The following is a 14,724-nucleotide window of genomic DNA, read 5'->3' as shown; positions in this document are numbered from 1 at the left end:
TAGTTTTTTCTTCATTTTTATTTTCATGCATGTGTTCGACTGTTCCTCTCTCAATAATTGTTTTGTGCTGTCAATATGTGATAATTATGCGAAACCAAGCCCCTTCTAAATTATAAATTGTTTAAAAAAGTAAAAAAAAAACAAATCTTTTCAATTTGGATATATTTCGCAGCTGTTCTTTTTTGTTTTTTTCTTCTCCCAAGAGAAAAGTTCTGCATTCTTAATAAACTTATAAGATAACAAAGTATTTGAAACAGAAAGTATTTTGATCAATTGATCATAAAGAGTAAAGACTTGCAGGTTGAAGTTCAACGAAATTAGGAAACTTTAGAGTGAAAGACTTTGAGATGAAATTTAGGTTGACATTAGCTTCTAATTGGTCAAAACTTAAAACAGATGTTTTCATGTTCAGTTAAATTCAAACAAAGTTTCTTTTTTTTTTTTAGAACAAAGTTTCTTTTAAAGAGAAATATGAATAGAGAAAAACAGTTATAAGTTATCGTGAGAATTAGTTTTTCATTTTGAATATAGGGGTATATTGGGTATTAAGGTGGATTTTTAGAGTAAGAATTAAAATTTGTAATTTCACTGGTGATTTTATTGCGTAAGGACCTTTTGGAATTATTTTTGAAAGGCTCAAAAGATTTTAAAAAATTAAAAAGTTAATTTTCGTAGTTGGTAATTTTTTTAAAAATCACCTTAACAAAATCACCTCGTATTCAAAATGTAATTTTAAGAATAAGTTTTATATTTAATATAATTTCATATACATCCTCACGTATATTATAAAATCTAAAATTATCCTTATTCAATTAGTAAATAAAATATTAAATTTTAAAAAATTATTATTGTCACCGATTATATTAAAATAATAAAATAATAAAATTATTTTAGTTATAAACCACAAAAATTATAAGCAAGTCATTCTGGAATTTAAACAATATACGTTTTGAATGGAATTTATTATTTCAATGCTTTTTAGAGAAAAATTCCAATTGTGATATTGAGTAACTTAGCCTCTCTCGGTATCTAATTCCTGACATCGCCTCTCAGCAAAATGACAGTGGAAGATAAGTTGGTCATATACACACTCTGTATTCTTGTAAACATGCGAGTTAAGGCGTGAGAATTTGGTTAATAAACATGCTTTAAGGCATGAGAACTTAGTCAGTAGACTCTTTTTTATTATTTAATTTGTAATTAGTGTAAAATATATAGTGCTTGTAACAGACGCTATTGAATCTTGATCAGCTGACGTTACTATCTCAGCTGCCAAACAGCAGCACTTTTCATTTTTAGCTTTTGTTTCAGGAACTTTAATAGCTTTTTATGGCTTTTAAGCCTAAATCCATCTGGCGTTTAGCTAAAATTGTAAATTTTCATCTGGGATTGCCAAGTTTGGTGCCCAACGGATGTGGGTTTGCTTCTGATTTGAGATTTTTCAGAAAATGGGAATGTTGCAGTGCTGGTGGTGCTGGTGTTTTGGCTCAGACTCGTGACTCTCAGTCCACTGGTTTTCAAGAGAATTTGAATCTTCTTTCTAGTGAGTTTTTTCACAATTGATTTGTTTCTTTTATTGCTTTGTATCAGGATTGTTTGTTAGTTAATGGTGAATTATGTGTTTGATAACTTTGATTTTTACATGTCTTGTGATTTTGCCAGTTAATCCGTAGTTTCTTACGGTCAACGACAATTAAGGACCAGGTGTTAGGTCAGTTACGTTTTAGGAGGACTTAATTGATATATTTTCAGAATTAATGGTTTATTTGATATTTTTTCAAACAACAAGGGTTGTAGTGTAAATTACTCTTTTCAAATCCTTGACCACAAAGGGGACGATAGGTAATAATATCACAGTCCTTGAGCTTTCATAAATGCTTTACATATATGGTGGGTTTGCTAATCGAAATGGATTGAAATCATGATGGGGAACAAAAATAGGAAATGGATGTTTATTTAAATTACTACTACTAATAATAATATTAAAATTTTGAGAAACCAGGATCTATTTGGTAAGAATGAACAACTTTGTTTAAATTTGAAAAATTGTAGATGATTGGGGATATAATGTTATTATCCTGAACAAAAACCTTGTCGCGTAAAAATAAATGATACAAAATCTTTCGCGGTAGCAGCGGAAAAGGCCTCTGGATTTATTCAATATCTGCAGTCTCTTCAGTTCACAAGGGTAACTGGGCGGATTTGGTAAAGTTTAATATTTTATTATTTATTTTTTAAATTATGTTTTTGATCTTTGTTTGGTGATATTACCATCTCCTACAGTATCTGAAATCTTAGGCCGGTTTCTGCCTGTTCTTTGATTTTTTATTTTGTCAAAGATTTAATCATTTAAGAATTTTTGCTTGAATTATGCTCAATGTCGTCTCATTTTAATATTCTATTGAGGAATCTAGTGAAATTTAAGGTTTCACTGCATATTATTGCTGTAATTCATTTCATTTTGTTTCACTTTTCTTCAATTCAAACATTCAATAGGATATGCATGACATATGCAGTGAGAAAAGATTGACATGGTTCATCATTCAATTTCACCAAGGAGGTGAGAGAATATTATATTTTAGCGGCAGACGGAGCTATTTTTCTAGTATCTGGGGGGATTATGCTAATCTTTTCGTGGTGTTTTGGGAATTTTGTAAATCATTAAATTCAAAAAAGTTAAATGCCCGGTTTATCACACCCTTGGATAGAGTTTATCTCTTAGGCTAGTTTCAATCTAGTGTTCTGCACACAAACACACTTATGCACTTGTGCAAATATTTTATGCATGTGTTTGATGACAGAAACTTTCTCTGGTTTGGTGATTTATTCCTGGTCCTCTAGAATAAAAGGTTTCTTTTATTTCTCGGCTTGTTCAATACAGATATAAGCAAAATGGAGGGAATGGCTAGGAGCAGTGATAAAAACATCACCCGTGTTCTCTTTTGCGGTCCACATTTCCCTGCTTCCCATAATTATACTAAAGAATACTTGCAAAATTACCCTTCCATTCAGGTACTCTCACACTTTTCTTTAAGAATTCTCTACCTTCAATAGTTTGTTTCTAGGCAGAATAATCACACTAGTATACTATACCTAAGTACTTTGCTAACTCCAGACTTGCAAAAGAAGAAGTTGCTTATGGAATGTAATTGCACTTCTTGAGGTTATAAGAGTTGCTGTTTGTTGGAAAATCAGCTTTAGTTTGTAAGTTATCACTTGAGTCCAAAACCTATGCTTATCGGCATGAGCCAACATAGTATTTAAAGTCTATTATAGATAATAGTTGTGGATTAAACTTTCTTTGTGGGGGTTTTCTTGCATACGCTTGAGCTAATTTTATAATTTTCTACCAAAGTGCATTCATGACCTAAATTATTCTGGAAACAATTTGTTTCGAAATTAAAAGTAAGGGTCTATGCTTTTTCCTAGTATGAATACATTATACGCCTCTTATTGAACTTCTGGGCAGATGATAGCCTCAGTATCTTGCATGATTATGGACCTTCCATAAGTTCCATGACTGTTTCTTCCATTGCTGATTTTTATTTATTGAAACATACATGTAATATAAAATTTTATTTGATAAAATGTCCTAGTTGCTATGAATTTATTAAGTAGTCCTATTTTCACATTTGTAGGTTGATGTGGTCCCCATTAGTGATGTGCCTGACGTCATAGCAAACTACCATCTTTGTGTGGTAAAAACCATGCGGCTAGATTCAAATTGTATATCTCGTGCGAATCAGATGAAGCTTATAATGCAGTTTGGGGTTGGCCTGGAAGGTCATTGTCTTATATGCTCATTTGCCATAAACTTGGAGCTTTTTGGATATGATTTGTACTTTTGGATGTATTTTCCATTTATGTTTCATAATATCTGCTGTTGAAATTGATTAGTTTCTGTGTTTGTGTTAAGGTGTGGATATTAATGCTGCTACAAGATGCGGCATCAAAGTTGCTAGAATCCCGGGTGACGTGACTGGAAATGCTGCATCGTGTGCTGAATTGACCATATATCTAATGCTGGGCCTTCTCAGAAAGCAGGTTGTTTTGTTCAATCTAACAACTGACACTCCTTTCTCATAAAAGCACTCATTGTGATAGGAGAAAGAGCAGTGGTTGTGAATGAAAAGTGTTCCTTTCATGTATTTGTACCTTGAAATATTTGGCCAAATTAAATCTGCTTTGCATATTATTTTCAGCATACAACCTCCTCCATTTTAATGATTTCCTGACCATCTGAGTAACTTCTGAAATGTTGTAGAATGAGATGAGAATGGCCATAGAGCAAAAAAAACTTGGAGTGCCAACTGGTGAGACACTACTTGGGAAAACTGTGAGTGTCAACTTTCCTAGTCTTTTAAGTTCTAAGTACATTCACTTTTTTCCTTCAAGCAGTTTCTGTCCAAAGCTTAATAAATTTCATGTTTCTTTCTCCATGTCTTTTCCTTGCTTCATGTTTGCTAGTTTTGGACAACGCAAATGATTCCTATTATCATAAAAAAAATTTACGATTGATTTGAGACCTCCTTTTAAACGATGATCTTCAAATGTTTACCATTTTTAGTAAGATATACTATATTTGACTGTCCCTATCACGTTTATCATTAAATATTATATTTTCCTTGTTCTTTCAGGTATTTATCTTGGGCTTTGGAAATATTGGGGTTGAATTGGCAAAGCGCTTGCGACCATTTGGTGTGAAAATTATTGCCACAAAAAGGAGTTGGGCTTCACATTCTCAAGTTTCTTGCCAATCTAGTGGTATGTTAGGACCCTTGAGTGACGGTGAAACTCATCACTGAAGTCTTTTTCATTTAGCTGTTTCATTTGTGAGCACTTGCAGTAAAAAACGGGATCATTGATGATTTGGTTGATGAGAAGGGGTGTCATGAAGATATTTTTGAGTTTGCTAGCAAGGCCGACGTAGTTGTTTGTTGCCTGAGTTTAAATAAGCAGACGGTGAAGCTCTGCTCATCCTCCTTATCTTCAAAATCTATGTTCTTTGCAACATATGTTGTTTTCATGTTTCAAGGACATGGGGTTTCATTCTAATTCTATATGCATTCTTATAAATAATCTTAACCGGAAAAATTCATATGGAGCTTGTTCCTCAATGTGATTCCAGTGAAAAGATTTTTTTTTTCCCCAGTTATTTCATCTCATGTTAACCTGTATGATATACTTTCTTCCTACAATACAATCCCAGTTTTTCTTAGATTATTTGGAACTCTAGCAATATGAAATCTATCTGTCTATCTTTTTGCTTGTGTATGTTTTTACTTTGCAATTATACTCTTCCATTTAAAAAGTGATAATTATTTGCTTCTAACATGTTCTTTCTTTGTGCCCGGCCTTTGTACTCATATAGATGCTTCGGGTAATATAAGTACATAAAAATTCAGGTCTGTTCACAAAGCATCATGTTGGGGTCTTTGTGTTGGATAACTAGTACTACCTGAATGCTCTGTGTGTGCCAGGCCTTTACACTATACATGTCAATATCTCTAATATGATAAGTATATGAAACTTCAGGTCTGTTCAGTGTTCACAACGCTGCACATTGGGGTCTTTATGTTAGATAATTACTATGATGGGATTGTTGCTTCTTTTATAGTAGTCTTTTTATGTCATTATTACTCAACCAACTTACAATCTGGATTATATTCAATGTCTGCATTAGTCATTGTCTGCAATTGACCATTTGGATATCTTGACTTACAGGCTGGCATTGTAAACAAGTCATTTCTATCTTCAATGAAAAAGGTTTGTTCTTTTATAAGCACTAGTAAACTGCACAAGAAGGCATTTTTATTTTCCTTTCCCTATTTTCATTTTCCAAAATCTGCGTCTATAGGCATTGCAAGAGAGCATAACATACATAATGGAAGTGATTCATATTTCCAGGGTTCTCTTCTGGTGAATATTGCTCGAGGAGGTCTTTTAGACTATGAGGCCATTGCTCATTACCTCGAATGTGGCCACTTGGGAGGCTTGGGCATTGATGTTGCTTGGACAGAGCCGTTTGATCCCAATGACCCAATTCTAAAGTTCAAGAATGTTTTAATCACACCTCATGTTGGAGGTGTTACTGAACATTCTTACAGATCAATGGCTAAGGTATGTATTGGTGCAATTAGTGATAGAACTTGAATTAGGAGACTATTTAAGCCACTGGCTGCTCATGAAAATCACCGTAAAACTAAGTTTTGCACATAACAATTGGCAATAAGAAACTGATAAGCCTTAATTAAGTTTTGCACATAATAACTGACAACAAGAAACTGAGAAGCCTTGAAGTTTTCTTACTCATTTGGTCCTAAATCTCGGTCAATCTGAAATTATAGTAATTGATGTGTGTTTATACTTTGAATCATAAATTTAAGCCCCAGAGGGAAAGAAGATGCAAAATTGTCCGTTAGAGGGTTTGGGAAATTATAAGGGATAGCTTGAAATTTAAAGGACCCCACGCCCTTCATTTTGAATGACAACTGTGATTCACTGAAAATTGACATCACTTTATTAGCATTTTGCAGCATCTATTGTTCTGGTCTCTATATCATCAGTCGTTTTATTTATTTGCTTATAATATTCACTCAACTATTACTTTTATGTCGCATCAGTTCATTCATGCAAATTTGTATTATTAGTTTATATGATTTGCTAATGTTATTTCATCTAAGATTATTTATACTAAATGTGTCCTATATGCATCTCTCTTGATTGTACAATTACAGGTTGTTGGCGACGTTGCCCTTCAACTTCATGCGGGGACTCCTTTGACAGGACTAGAGTTTGTGAATTGATTCAACTCTAAGGAATCTGTTTCATCGGTCAAAACTAATAGGCATGCTATCCTTTGACTAATCTTTCCTGGCATTTTGAAAGAGCCACCATTGCCTGTTTGATAGTTGACCATTACAAGCAAATTCCTTATACCTCCATTGTTGTTTATGCAAACATTGTATACTTCGAAAAGTGTATTCTTACTGCTGTTTCATGGAATCCCTTAGTTAAAAATAAAGATGGTCAATGGGCCGGGCGGCAGGCAGCAGGCGGTACGATACGGGCACGACATGTGTCCTATAGCACAGTATGGCACAAACACGTTTCGGTACAGCATGGCACGCATGTGGGTTGGGTCAGGCCTAGAATTTTAAGCACGCGGACCTTAAAAGCAAGAGACAATTAGAGATGGGTCAAAACATGGTACGCGAAAAGGCACATAATAAGAACGCTTCATTAATGGTCTAGCATGCAACCCGTGAGCCATCAATAGCATATGGGCAGGAGTATATCAAAATAAAATTTTTTTAATGAAAAGTGAATATAAAATATTATGATTTTACAAATATTTTGAAATTAAATTTTTTAATATATTTTTTTAGCATAGGCTTTTAAAAATTAATTTAAGTCTTAGTTTAAATAAATATTCTAATTGTTTTATGTTTATAATTTATTACATGAATAAGTAAATATCATGATTTTAATAAATAAAATTTTAAATATCATAATTTTATAAATGATAAATAAAAAATTTTACGACATTAATATTTCATTTATAAAATCATATATGCTTCATTTGTGAATGAAATATTTCTCATATTTATAAAAAAAAATTATGAATGAAATATTTTTTATGATATTTTAATTTTCATTAATCATTACTATGATCTATGAAATCAAATTTATATGTTATGATTGGTTATTGTGAAATTAAATATATAGTTGTGATATTATCATAAGCTAATAATAAAATGTTAATTGCTCTCTTAATAAAAATTATTGTTATTGTTGTTGTTGTTATTATTATTAGGCTGATGGGTTTAAAAAAACATGTCAGGCACGTGAGATTAAATAAAGCACATCAAATATGTGGGCTATTGTAGACATGCTAGACATGGGAGCTTGAGTGGGGAAAAAAAAAGTTGATGGACCTTTTTTGGGCACGGTCCGAGCAGGGCATGAGTAGGCTCGTGCTGTGGTCATGTCCGGCCCTTATAAAAAAATTTGGGCGCGGCACGGCATGACCCACCAGCGTGGTAGGTCATATTGTGTCGGCCCATGGGCTCTAGTGGGTCGAGGTTTGACGGGCCGTGCCGTGCGTTGGCCATCTTTAGTTAAAAGGAATTCAGAATTTAATTCCTTTAATGTTAATGAGAAATTTTCTATTTTATTTCTTTAAATATAAAGATGTTACGGTAGATGTTTGGTATAATTACGGTAGATGCTAAGTATAGTCATGATGTTGGGACCAAACTAATTTTATTACAAAGAAGAGGTTACAACTTAATAGAAGTGTAGTTACAAAATTTATTGTTTTGGCTTAGTAATTCATTTTTTTTTTGTTTTTTTTAGGTAGAGATTAGTTATTCTTAGTACAATTGACAAAGAGATAAAATATGTACCTACATTAATAATTAATTAATGGAACATTCTAAATCCAATTTTTAAACATTGATGGAAAAAAATAGATATAATTTAGAAAAACTAGCACATATTTTTTATAATATACGGATAATTATTATCAAGTAGATGAAAGTTTCTTAAGATGAGAATTTAAAAAAATTATAATTTATTATAATGTACGATTTATTCTTATTTATAATTGAACTAAATTAAGATCAATTTTTTTATGACAGTATAAAGATTATTCCTATGTATAAAACACATTGAGAGATTTTATTGGGTTTTTAATTAAATATACCCCAAAAAATGGGTAAATACTCCATGCTTGAAAATTACGTGGATATGTTATTTTTTAGATGGTGTATGGTCTAGAATATCCCTAAAGAAAAATATAAAATACACACAAAAATCACCTCTAACGCACTCTTTACTTCTCACACTTTTTCACTTCATACAACACAAAATCACTCCACACTCTCAAAATCACTCATGAACAACCAATGTGTTGATATTTTAGTTTGCAAATAGGTACACTATTCATCCAATGAATGACGTACTTTCAACTTTATTTTTATTTTATGTTATTTATTCATTTTCTTAACATTTTTAGGATCTTATTTGGTTTGTGATAAATAATAAAACAACTCACATTTTCATTACATTTCATCATATCACTGTCATGCGATGGATTTTTCTAACTAAATTTGTCAAAACCTCAATTTGTTATCAAAATTTTGTTTTTCACCCGTATTGTGCATGTATGAATTTACACGCCTATAATCGTGCAAGTGTGCAAAATGTTCCAACTACTATGACACCCTAACATTCTATTAGTGCAAAAAATATATTTTTCACTAAATATGTCATCTGACTATTATTGGATTGTAGTTGTGTATTTTAATAAGTTACACGACTACTGTCGTGTACATATGAACTTACACACTACAGTCGTGCATATATGTAAAATGTTCTAACTATTATGAGAGCCTAGTATTCTATCAGTGCAAAAAAAAAATAAAGAGAAGAAATACGTCCTCTGACTATTTATTAGGTTGTAGTCGTATATTTTTACACGTTACACAACTTTTGTCATGTATGTATGAATTTATACTACAACAGTTGTGCAAGTACGAAAAATATAATAGTTGTTATGAATATTTAGAAAATGTAAATATTATTGTTCACAATGATTTTGATGGTATATCTATGACACCTAGTATTCTGTTAGTGTAATTAAATATATAGTTGTGAACTTGTTCACAATAAAATATATCTATGACACCTAGTATTTTGTTAGTATAAAGAATATTTTTTTTCTACTAAATATATTCTTTGACTGTTTACTGGATTATAATTGTATATTTTAGTAAGTTACGCAACTTTTGTTGTGTAAACGAGCAATTACACGACTGCAGTCGTGTAAATGGGCTAATGGTTCCACACTTCATTATATGTCTTGTTTGATTTTGTTTTTGAATTTGTAGCATAATCATGTGTTGTGTTATTCTAGGAAATGATTTCAGTACATGTGCCTATTATGTTTTGTGGTGAATGGATTGAACAAAACGGCCATTATAAATTTAATGCTATAGAAGCAAGAGGGATAATAGTGCATTGTTCTACAACATATGCATTGATAGAAAAAGTATCTCTAATTATTTTCATTAATATTTCTGCATTTGACATTTAAATGAAGTTCAAGCTTAAAACATTCGATCTAATGTCGTCCGTTCCAATTATGACTGATGATGATATAGATTATTTTCTAAAGAAAAAAGATTAGTGGAGCTAAGTTGAAGATTATTTTTTGTATTGCCTATAAGCGAAAATAGCTTTTGGTGACACATATTGCTGATGTTGACCCTAACTTCAAACTAGTTAGCTATCCACAAGAACTTGCCGAGCATATATTAAAGGTGAAGGTTTAAGCTCAAATAATTTTGTTGCTGAAGATCAATTAGTATATGAATTTATTCTTGAAACACAACTTAATGATAGAAAGGGCTAAATTTAGAACATGTAAATATTATTGTTCACAATGATTTTGATGGTATAACAGTTAGTGATCTAATAGTGGGGAATATAGTACCTTGCAATATGAGTTTCCCACTCCCTAATAGTAAATATATGCCTAGAGTTAATTTGTTTGCATGCAGCAATACATTAGCCAATGACAACTCACTTTCAAGTAGTAATAACTTGCCATCCATGGAAGCTGTTAGTGACAGTGAAAGGTTAATATGGAAAAAGTTCTTCAGTTCGAAAGATGAGTTGCAAAAATGTTTTTTATGGAAGCCTTGAGGAAAAATTTTGAGTTTAAAACCTTAAAGTCAGGGAAGAACATACTTGTTGTTAGGTGTATTGACAATACTTATAAATGGCTACTTCGTGCTACCAAGCTTGGAAGTTCGAATATGTTTGAAATTAGAAGGTATTAGAGTGTCCATACTTACGCACTTGATGTATGTAAGAGAGATCATTGCCATGTTTCATTCAAGCTTATTGGACAAAAGATTTGTCACAAGTATAAAGGCGCTTTATCCTCATATAGGCCTGGTGATATTAGAGAAAATTTTCAAAAATAGTTTGGGCATAAAATAAGTTACCAGAAAAGATTTCCAAAAATAGTTTGGGCATAAAATAAGTTACCACAAACTATAAAAAGCAAGAGAATATACAATAGATAAAGTTAAAGGCACAGTTGAGGATTCATTCAAGTTATTCCTACATGGTAATGTTGGAGAAGAAAAATTTGGGCACCCATAAATTTTTTGAAGTAGACAGGGCAAATAACCTTAAATATTTCTTTATGACAGTTAGGAGCTGTATACATGGATTCATTTGATCAAGAAGGCTAGTCATTACAAATGACGGCACATTCTTGAAGGAAAAATTTAAAGGAACTTTGCTTATTGCGACAGCACTTGATGGTAACAATCAACTTTATCCTATTGCATTTTGTATCGGTGACAGTGGGAACAATGCCTCATAAGGTAGTTTCTAATGAACTTAAAGGAAGCAAGAGGTGAAATTTATAATTTGGTTTTATTTCTGACCAATACCTAAGTATAAAGAAAAAAGTTAACATTATATTCCTAAAAGCTGCATATGATACTTGTATTCACCATTTGAAGCCAAACTTACGTGTCAAGTTTAAAGAAATTGAGATAAGTGCAATTGTTGAACTACTTGCAAAGGTCTATTGACCACAATAATTTAACTACTTTATGAATGAGATACAAAAGGTCGATGAGAGTTGTAAAATATCTTTAAGGTAAGATATGAGAAGTGGACTCGATGTAGGGCTCGTTCTCATTTTGACGATTTGCATTATAGTATTATGACAACCAAAATAGTAGAATCCATGAATTTTGTCCTTAAAGATCCTCGACAGTTGCCCATTCATAAGTTATTGGATTTGATCATTGATAAACTACGAGAGTAGTTTTGTGATAGGTGAAAGGACACAGATAATTGTCACACTCAACTTACAAAATGAGTTAAAATGAAGTTGTTCAAAAAATCAAAGAATTCTCGTATATATAGAGTGGTGGCACTAAATATGCATGAATTTATTGTTAAGGATGCTGACCTTAATGGTCTTGTACTTAATCAACTACTTTATAAACATGGATTAACTATATGTAGATATCGACAAACATTGTCTGTATATCATATGTGTTCTCATTACTATTCCAGTGAAGCATGAGTTGTAGCATATGAAACAATCTATCTCATTGGTGCACAAGAAGAATGAGAAGTTTTAAAAGAAGTGTATAGTTATGAGGTTTACCCCCCTGTGAAAAAGCGGAAAAAAGGTCGGCCACAAGAAATTAGGATAACATCACAAGACGAGGAGAAGTTAAGTCGTAAATGTGGTAAGTGCGGTTATAGAGGACATAATCGACTAACTTGCAATGCACTAATTCCAATATTTGACAATGAGCCTATAGTTGGACTAAATGAAACAAAAACAAGCATGCGTAATATACTCAAAATTACATTCTTGTCCTTTTTATTATCTTAATTTCTTTAATATCTGTAATAGTTAGTTGAAAAATTTATACTTTTTTTATTTTACAGGTGGATAAGTAAGTATATTTGTCTGTCTTTTGTTGTTTTCAAAGGGAGGCAACCAGGGGTTTATAGTAGTTGGCTAAGTGTCTGGAGCAAATTAATAACTATGTCGATTGAGTAGAAACTTTTGTTCACTTAAAACTAATTTATAATTCTAACATGTGTTGGGCCTATGTTGTTTGATGTAGAAAAACTTTCTTTATTTAATGTATTGAAGTTTGATGTGTTACGTTAATTATGTTATTTATCAAGTACGTTGATTGTGTTGTCATTTTGATGAGTGTTTTAGGTAGTTTTTGTTCCCTATCTACGTAGTCGATTAACATCATGCATTTATGAAGTTACCCAACTATTGTCATGTATCTACGAAGTTCACTCGACTATAGAAATTTATTAAGAGATGAATCATTGATGTGCAATTGATGGTAATGATTTATAACTATCAAGTGATCAAGAATAATTGGTGTATCTACGAAGATGCTCGATTGTAGTAGCGTGTATGTGGAAAGATACTCGACTATAGTCGTGTATATGCGAAGATACCCAATTGTTGTCGTGTATGTGGAAAGTTCATTTGACTATAATCATTTATTAAGAGATGAACCATTGATGTGTAACTAATGGATAATGGTTTATAACTGTAAAATGATCAAGAATAACTAGTGTATCTACAAAGGTACTAAACTAAAGTTGTATGTATCTACGAAAATACTCAATTGTAGTCATCTATTTAACTGTAATTGTGAACTTGGGCTGAACATTCCTTCAATGTTTGTGACTATCCTATTATATCACATATATGATGCAAATGTATCTTCTATTCTTTCAATAGTAGACTTAATAAAAAATAAAGCTTATACATGATGCAAAATTATCTTCTGTTCTTTCAATAATAGATTTTAAAAAAAAGCTAATATATGATGCAAAACTATCTTCAATTACATCAAATGTCAATTGCATCTCTATTGTAACTGTTATATACAATAATAATTTATCCAAAAAATGGGAAAATCACTTAAATAAAGTTCTTGAGGGCGTGACACTAGGTCATTGGTTTCAATGACCTATATCCAAATAATTTGACAGCCAATGCTTTTTTATGTTGTGTAACATCATCATGTTGGCAATATGTGTTCACATTAAGGCCATAGACTAGAACCTCCGAGTACCACAACAAAAATGCTCTACAGTCACCACTAAGAAAATTCATATATATATATATATATATATATATATATATATATATATATCAATAATAAAATCATCATTTTAGTTAAAAAAACCAATATATAATGTACTTATTTGTATAGCCTGATTTTTGTTGTAGAATGTTTCGTACTAGCAAGATGAGCCAAGGAACTTTTGATATGACATCAATACAATGTGGATGTGTTTTGTGATATGATATCTTATAAAGTAGTAAAAGTATCATGTTTGCAACAGGCAACAATTATTTGACCAAACTTGAATCTTTTTGTATAGTTTATCATAGAGTCATAAACATTAATCTTGCCCATAGGTATATCGATCACCACGGGAATCCATTGCTCATTTATGGTAACAACAAATATACCTGCATAGTTTGCACAATATTTTAGTAATTAAATTCCACAATGTAAAAAAGAATCATATAATGCCAAACTCACAGTCGAAACACTTTTCCAAGGAGTGGTGCAGTCTAATTTGCACCATTAGCATCATCAATGTAGTAACTCTCTTTTTCCCACACCCTATTGGGGTCTTGCATATACACCATTTGTTTCTCTTTGAGATTGTTCTAGAAAATTTAACAAGAATGTATTATCTCTTATTATTTTCAGAGGTTAAGAAAAATATAGTGCAAAATTAACATATCAGAAAATTGTTGTCCATAATGGCATACAGTTGTTTGTTTGGAGTCGTAGCCTTCGACATATCTTTCCTTAAGTAGTAGCATGCAATGTCGATATGCTGAATATAAAGTATAAATTTTTATTTAGAAAATAGCAAATATTTATCAAAATAAATGATAAAAAAAATAGTGTTAAAGAACTTACAAAATTAGATAGCCACATATCTGGTGTAAATAATTTACGAAAAAATTCTCTATCAACATCCATAAGAGTCAAATTGATTACTTTCCTACATAAATAGATGATAAAATGACCAGAGGTGTTAAATAAACATACATTATAATAATTAAAATAAATAAAAAGTTAATATCATAATATGAGAAACTTACGACTCTTTTTTATCATT

General features: G+C 31.5%; 1 protein-coding gene across 7 annotated transcripts; it reads left to right on the top strand.

Moving 5' to 3' along the window:
- Positions 1-1,208: 1,208 nt before the first annotated feature.
- LOC18047357 (hydroxypyruvate reductase) lies at positions 1,209-6,991 on the top strand. 7 transcript variants are annotated; one of them, XM_006441455.2, is made up of 10 exons: positions 1,209-1,543; positions 2,882-3,012; positions 3,639-3,783; positions 3,917-4,044; positions 4,265-4,336; positions 4,638-4,764; positions 4,847-4,962; positions 5,725-5,766; positions 5,908-6,120; positions 6,738-6,991. In XM_006441455.2, the coding sequence occupies exons 1-10, from the start codon at positions 1,330-1,332 to the stop codon at positions 6,804-6,806; spliced, it is 1,257 nt and encodes a 418-aa protein (XP_006441518.1). In that variant the 5' UTR covers positions 1,209-1,329; the 3' UTR covers positions 6,807-6,991. The 7 variants fall into 7 exon arrangements, with proteins under 7 accessions (XP_006441518.1, XP_006441521.1, XP_024045265.1 ...); XM_006441458.2 differs by having other exon boundaries at positions 4,838-4,962; XM_006441459.2 differs by lacking the exon at positions 1,209-1,543 and adding an exon at positions 2,025-2,205 and having other exon boundaries at positions 4,838-4,962.
- Positions 6,992-14,724: the final 7,733 nt, after the last annotated feature.

The sequence above is a fragment of the Citrus clementina genome, unplaced genomic scaffold, assembly GCF_000493195.1.
Source record: "Citrus clementina cultivar Clemenules unplaced genomic scaffold, Citrus_clementina_v1.0 scaffold_3, whole genome shotgun sequence".
Taxonomy (NCBI): domain Eukaryota; kingdom Viridiplantae; phylum Streptophyta; class Magnoliopsida; order Sapindales; family Rutaceae; genus Citrus; species Citrus x clementina.
Note: the sequence above shows the minus strand (reverse complement) of the source record. Positions and strands in the feature narration are given on the sequence as shown.

Bases quoted from the DNA above. Each gene is read 5' to 3' on its own strand.
- LOC18047357 (XM_006441458.2), top strand. From the start codon at position 1,330: ATGGCTTTTAAGCCTAAATCCATCTGGCGTTTAGCTAAAATTGTAAAT. The intron at 4,045-4,264 runs GTTGTTTTGTTC...GAAATGTTGTAG, and splicing joins TGGGCCTTCTCAGAAAGCAG to AATGAGATGAGAATGGCCAT. The intron at 4,963-5,724 runs GTGAAGCTCTGC...CTTGACTTACAG, and splicing joins TGAGTTTAAATAAGCAGACG to GCTGGCATTGTAAACAAGTC.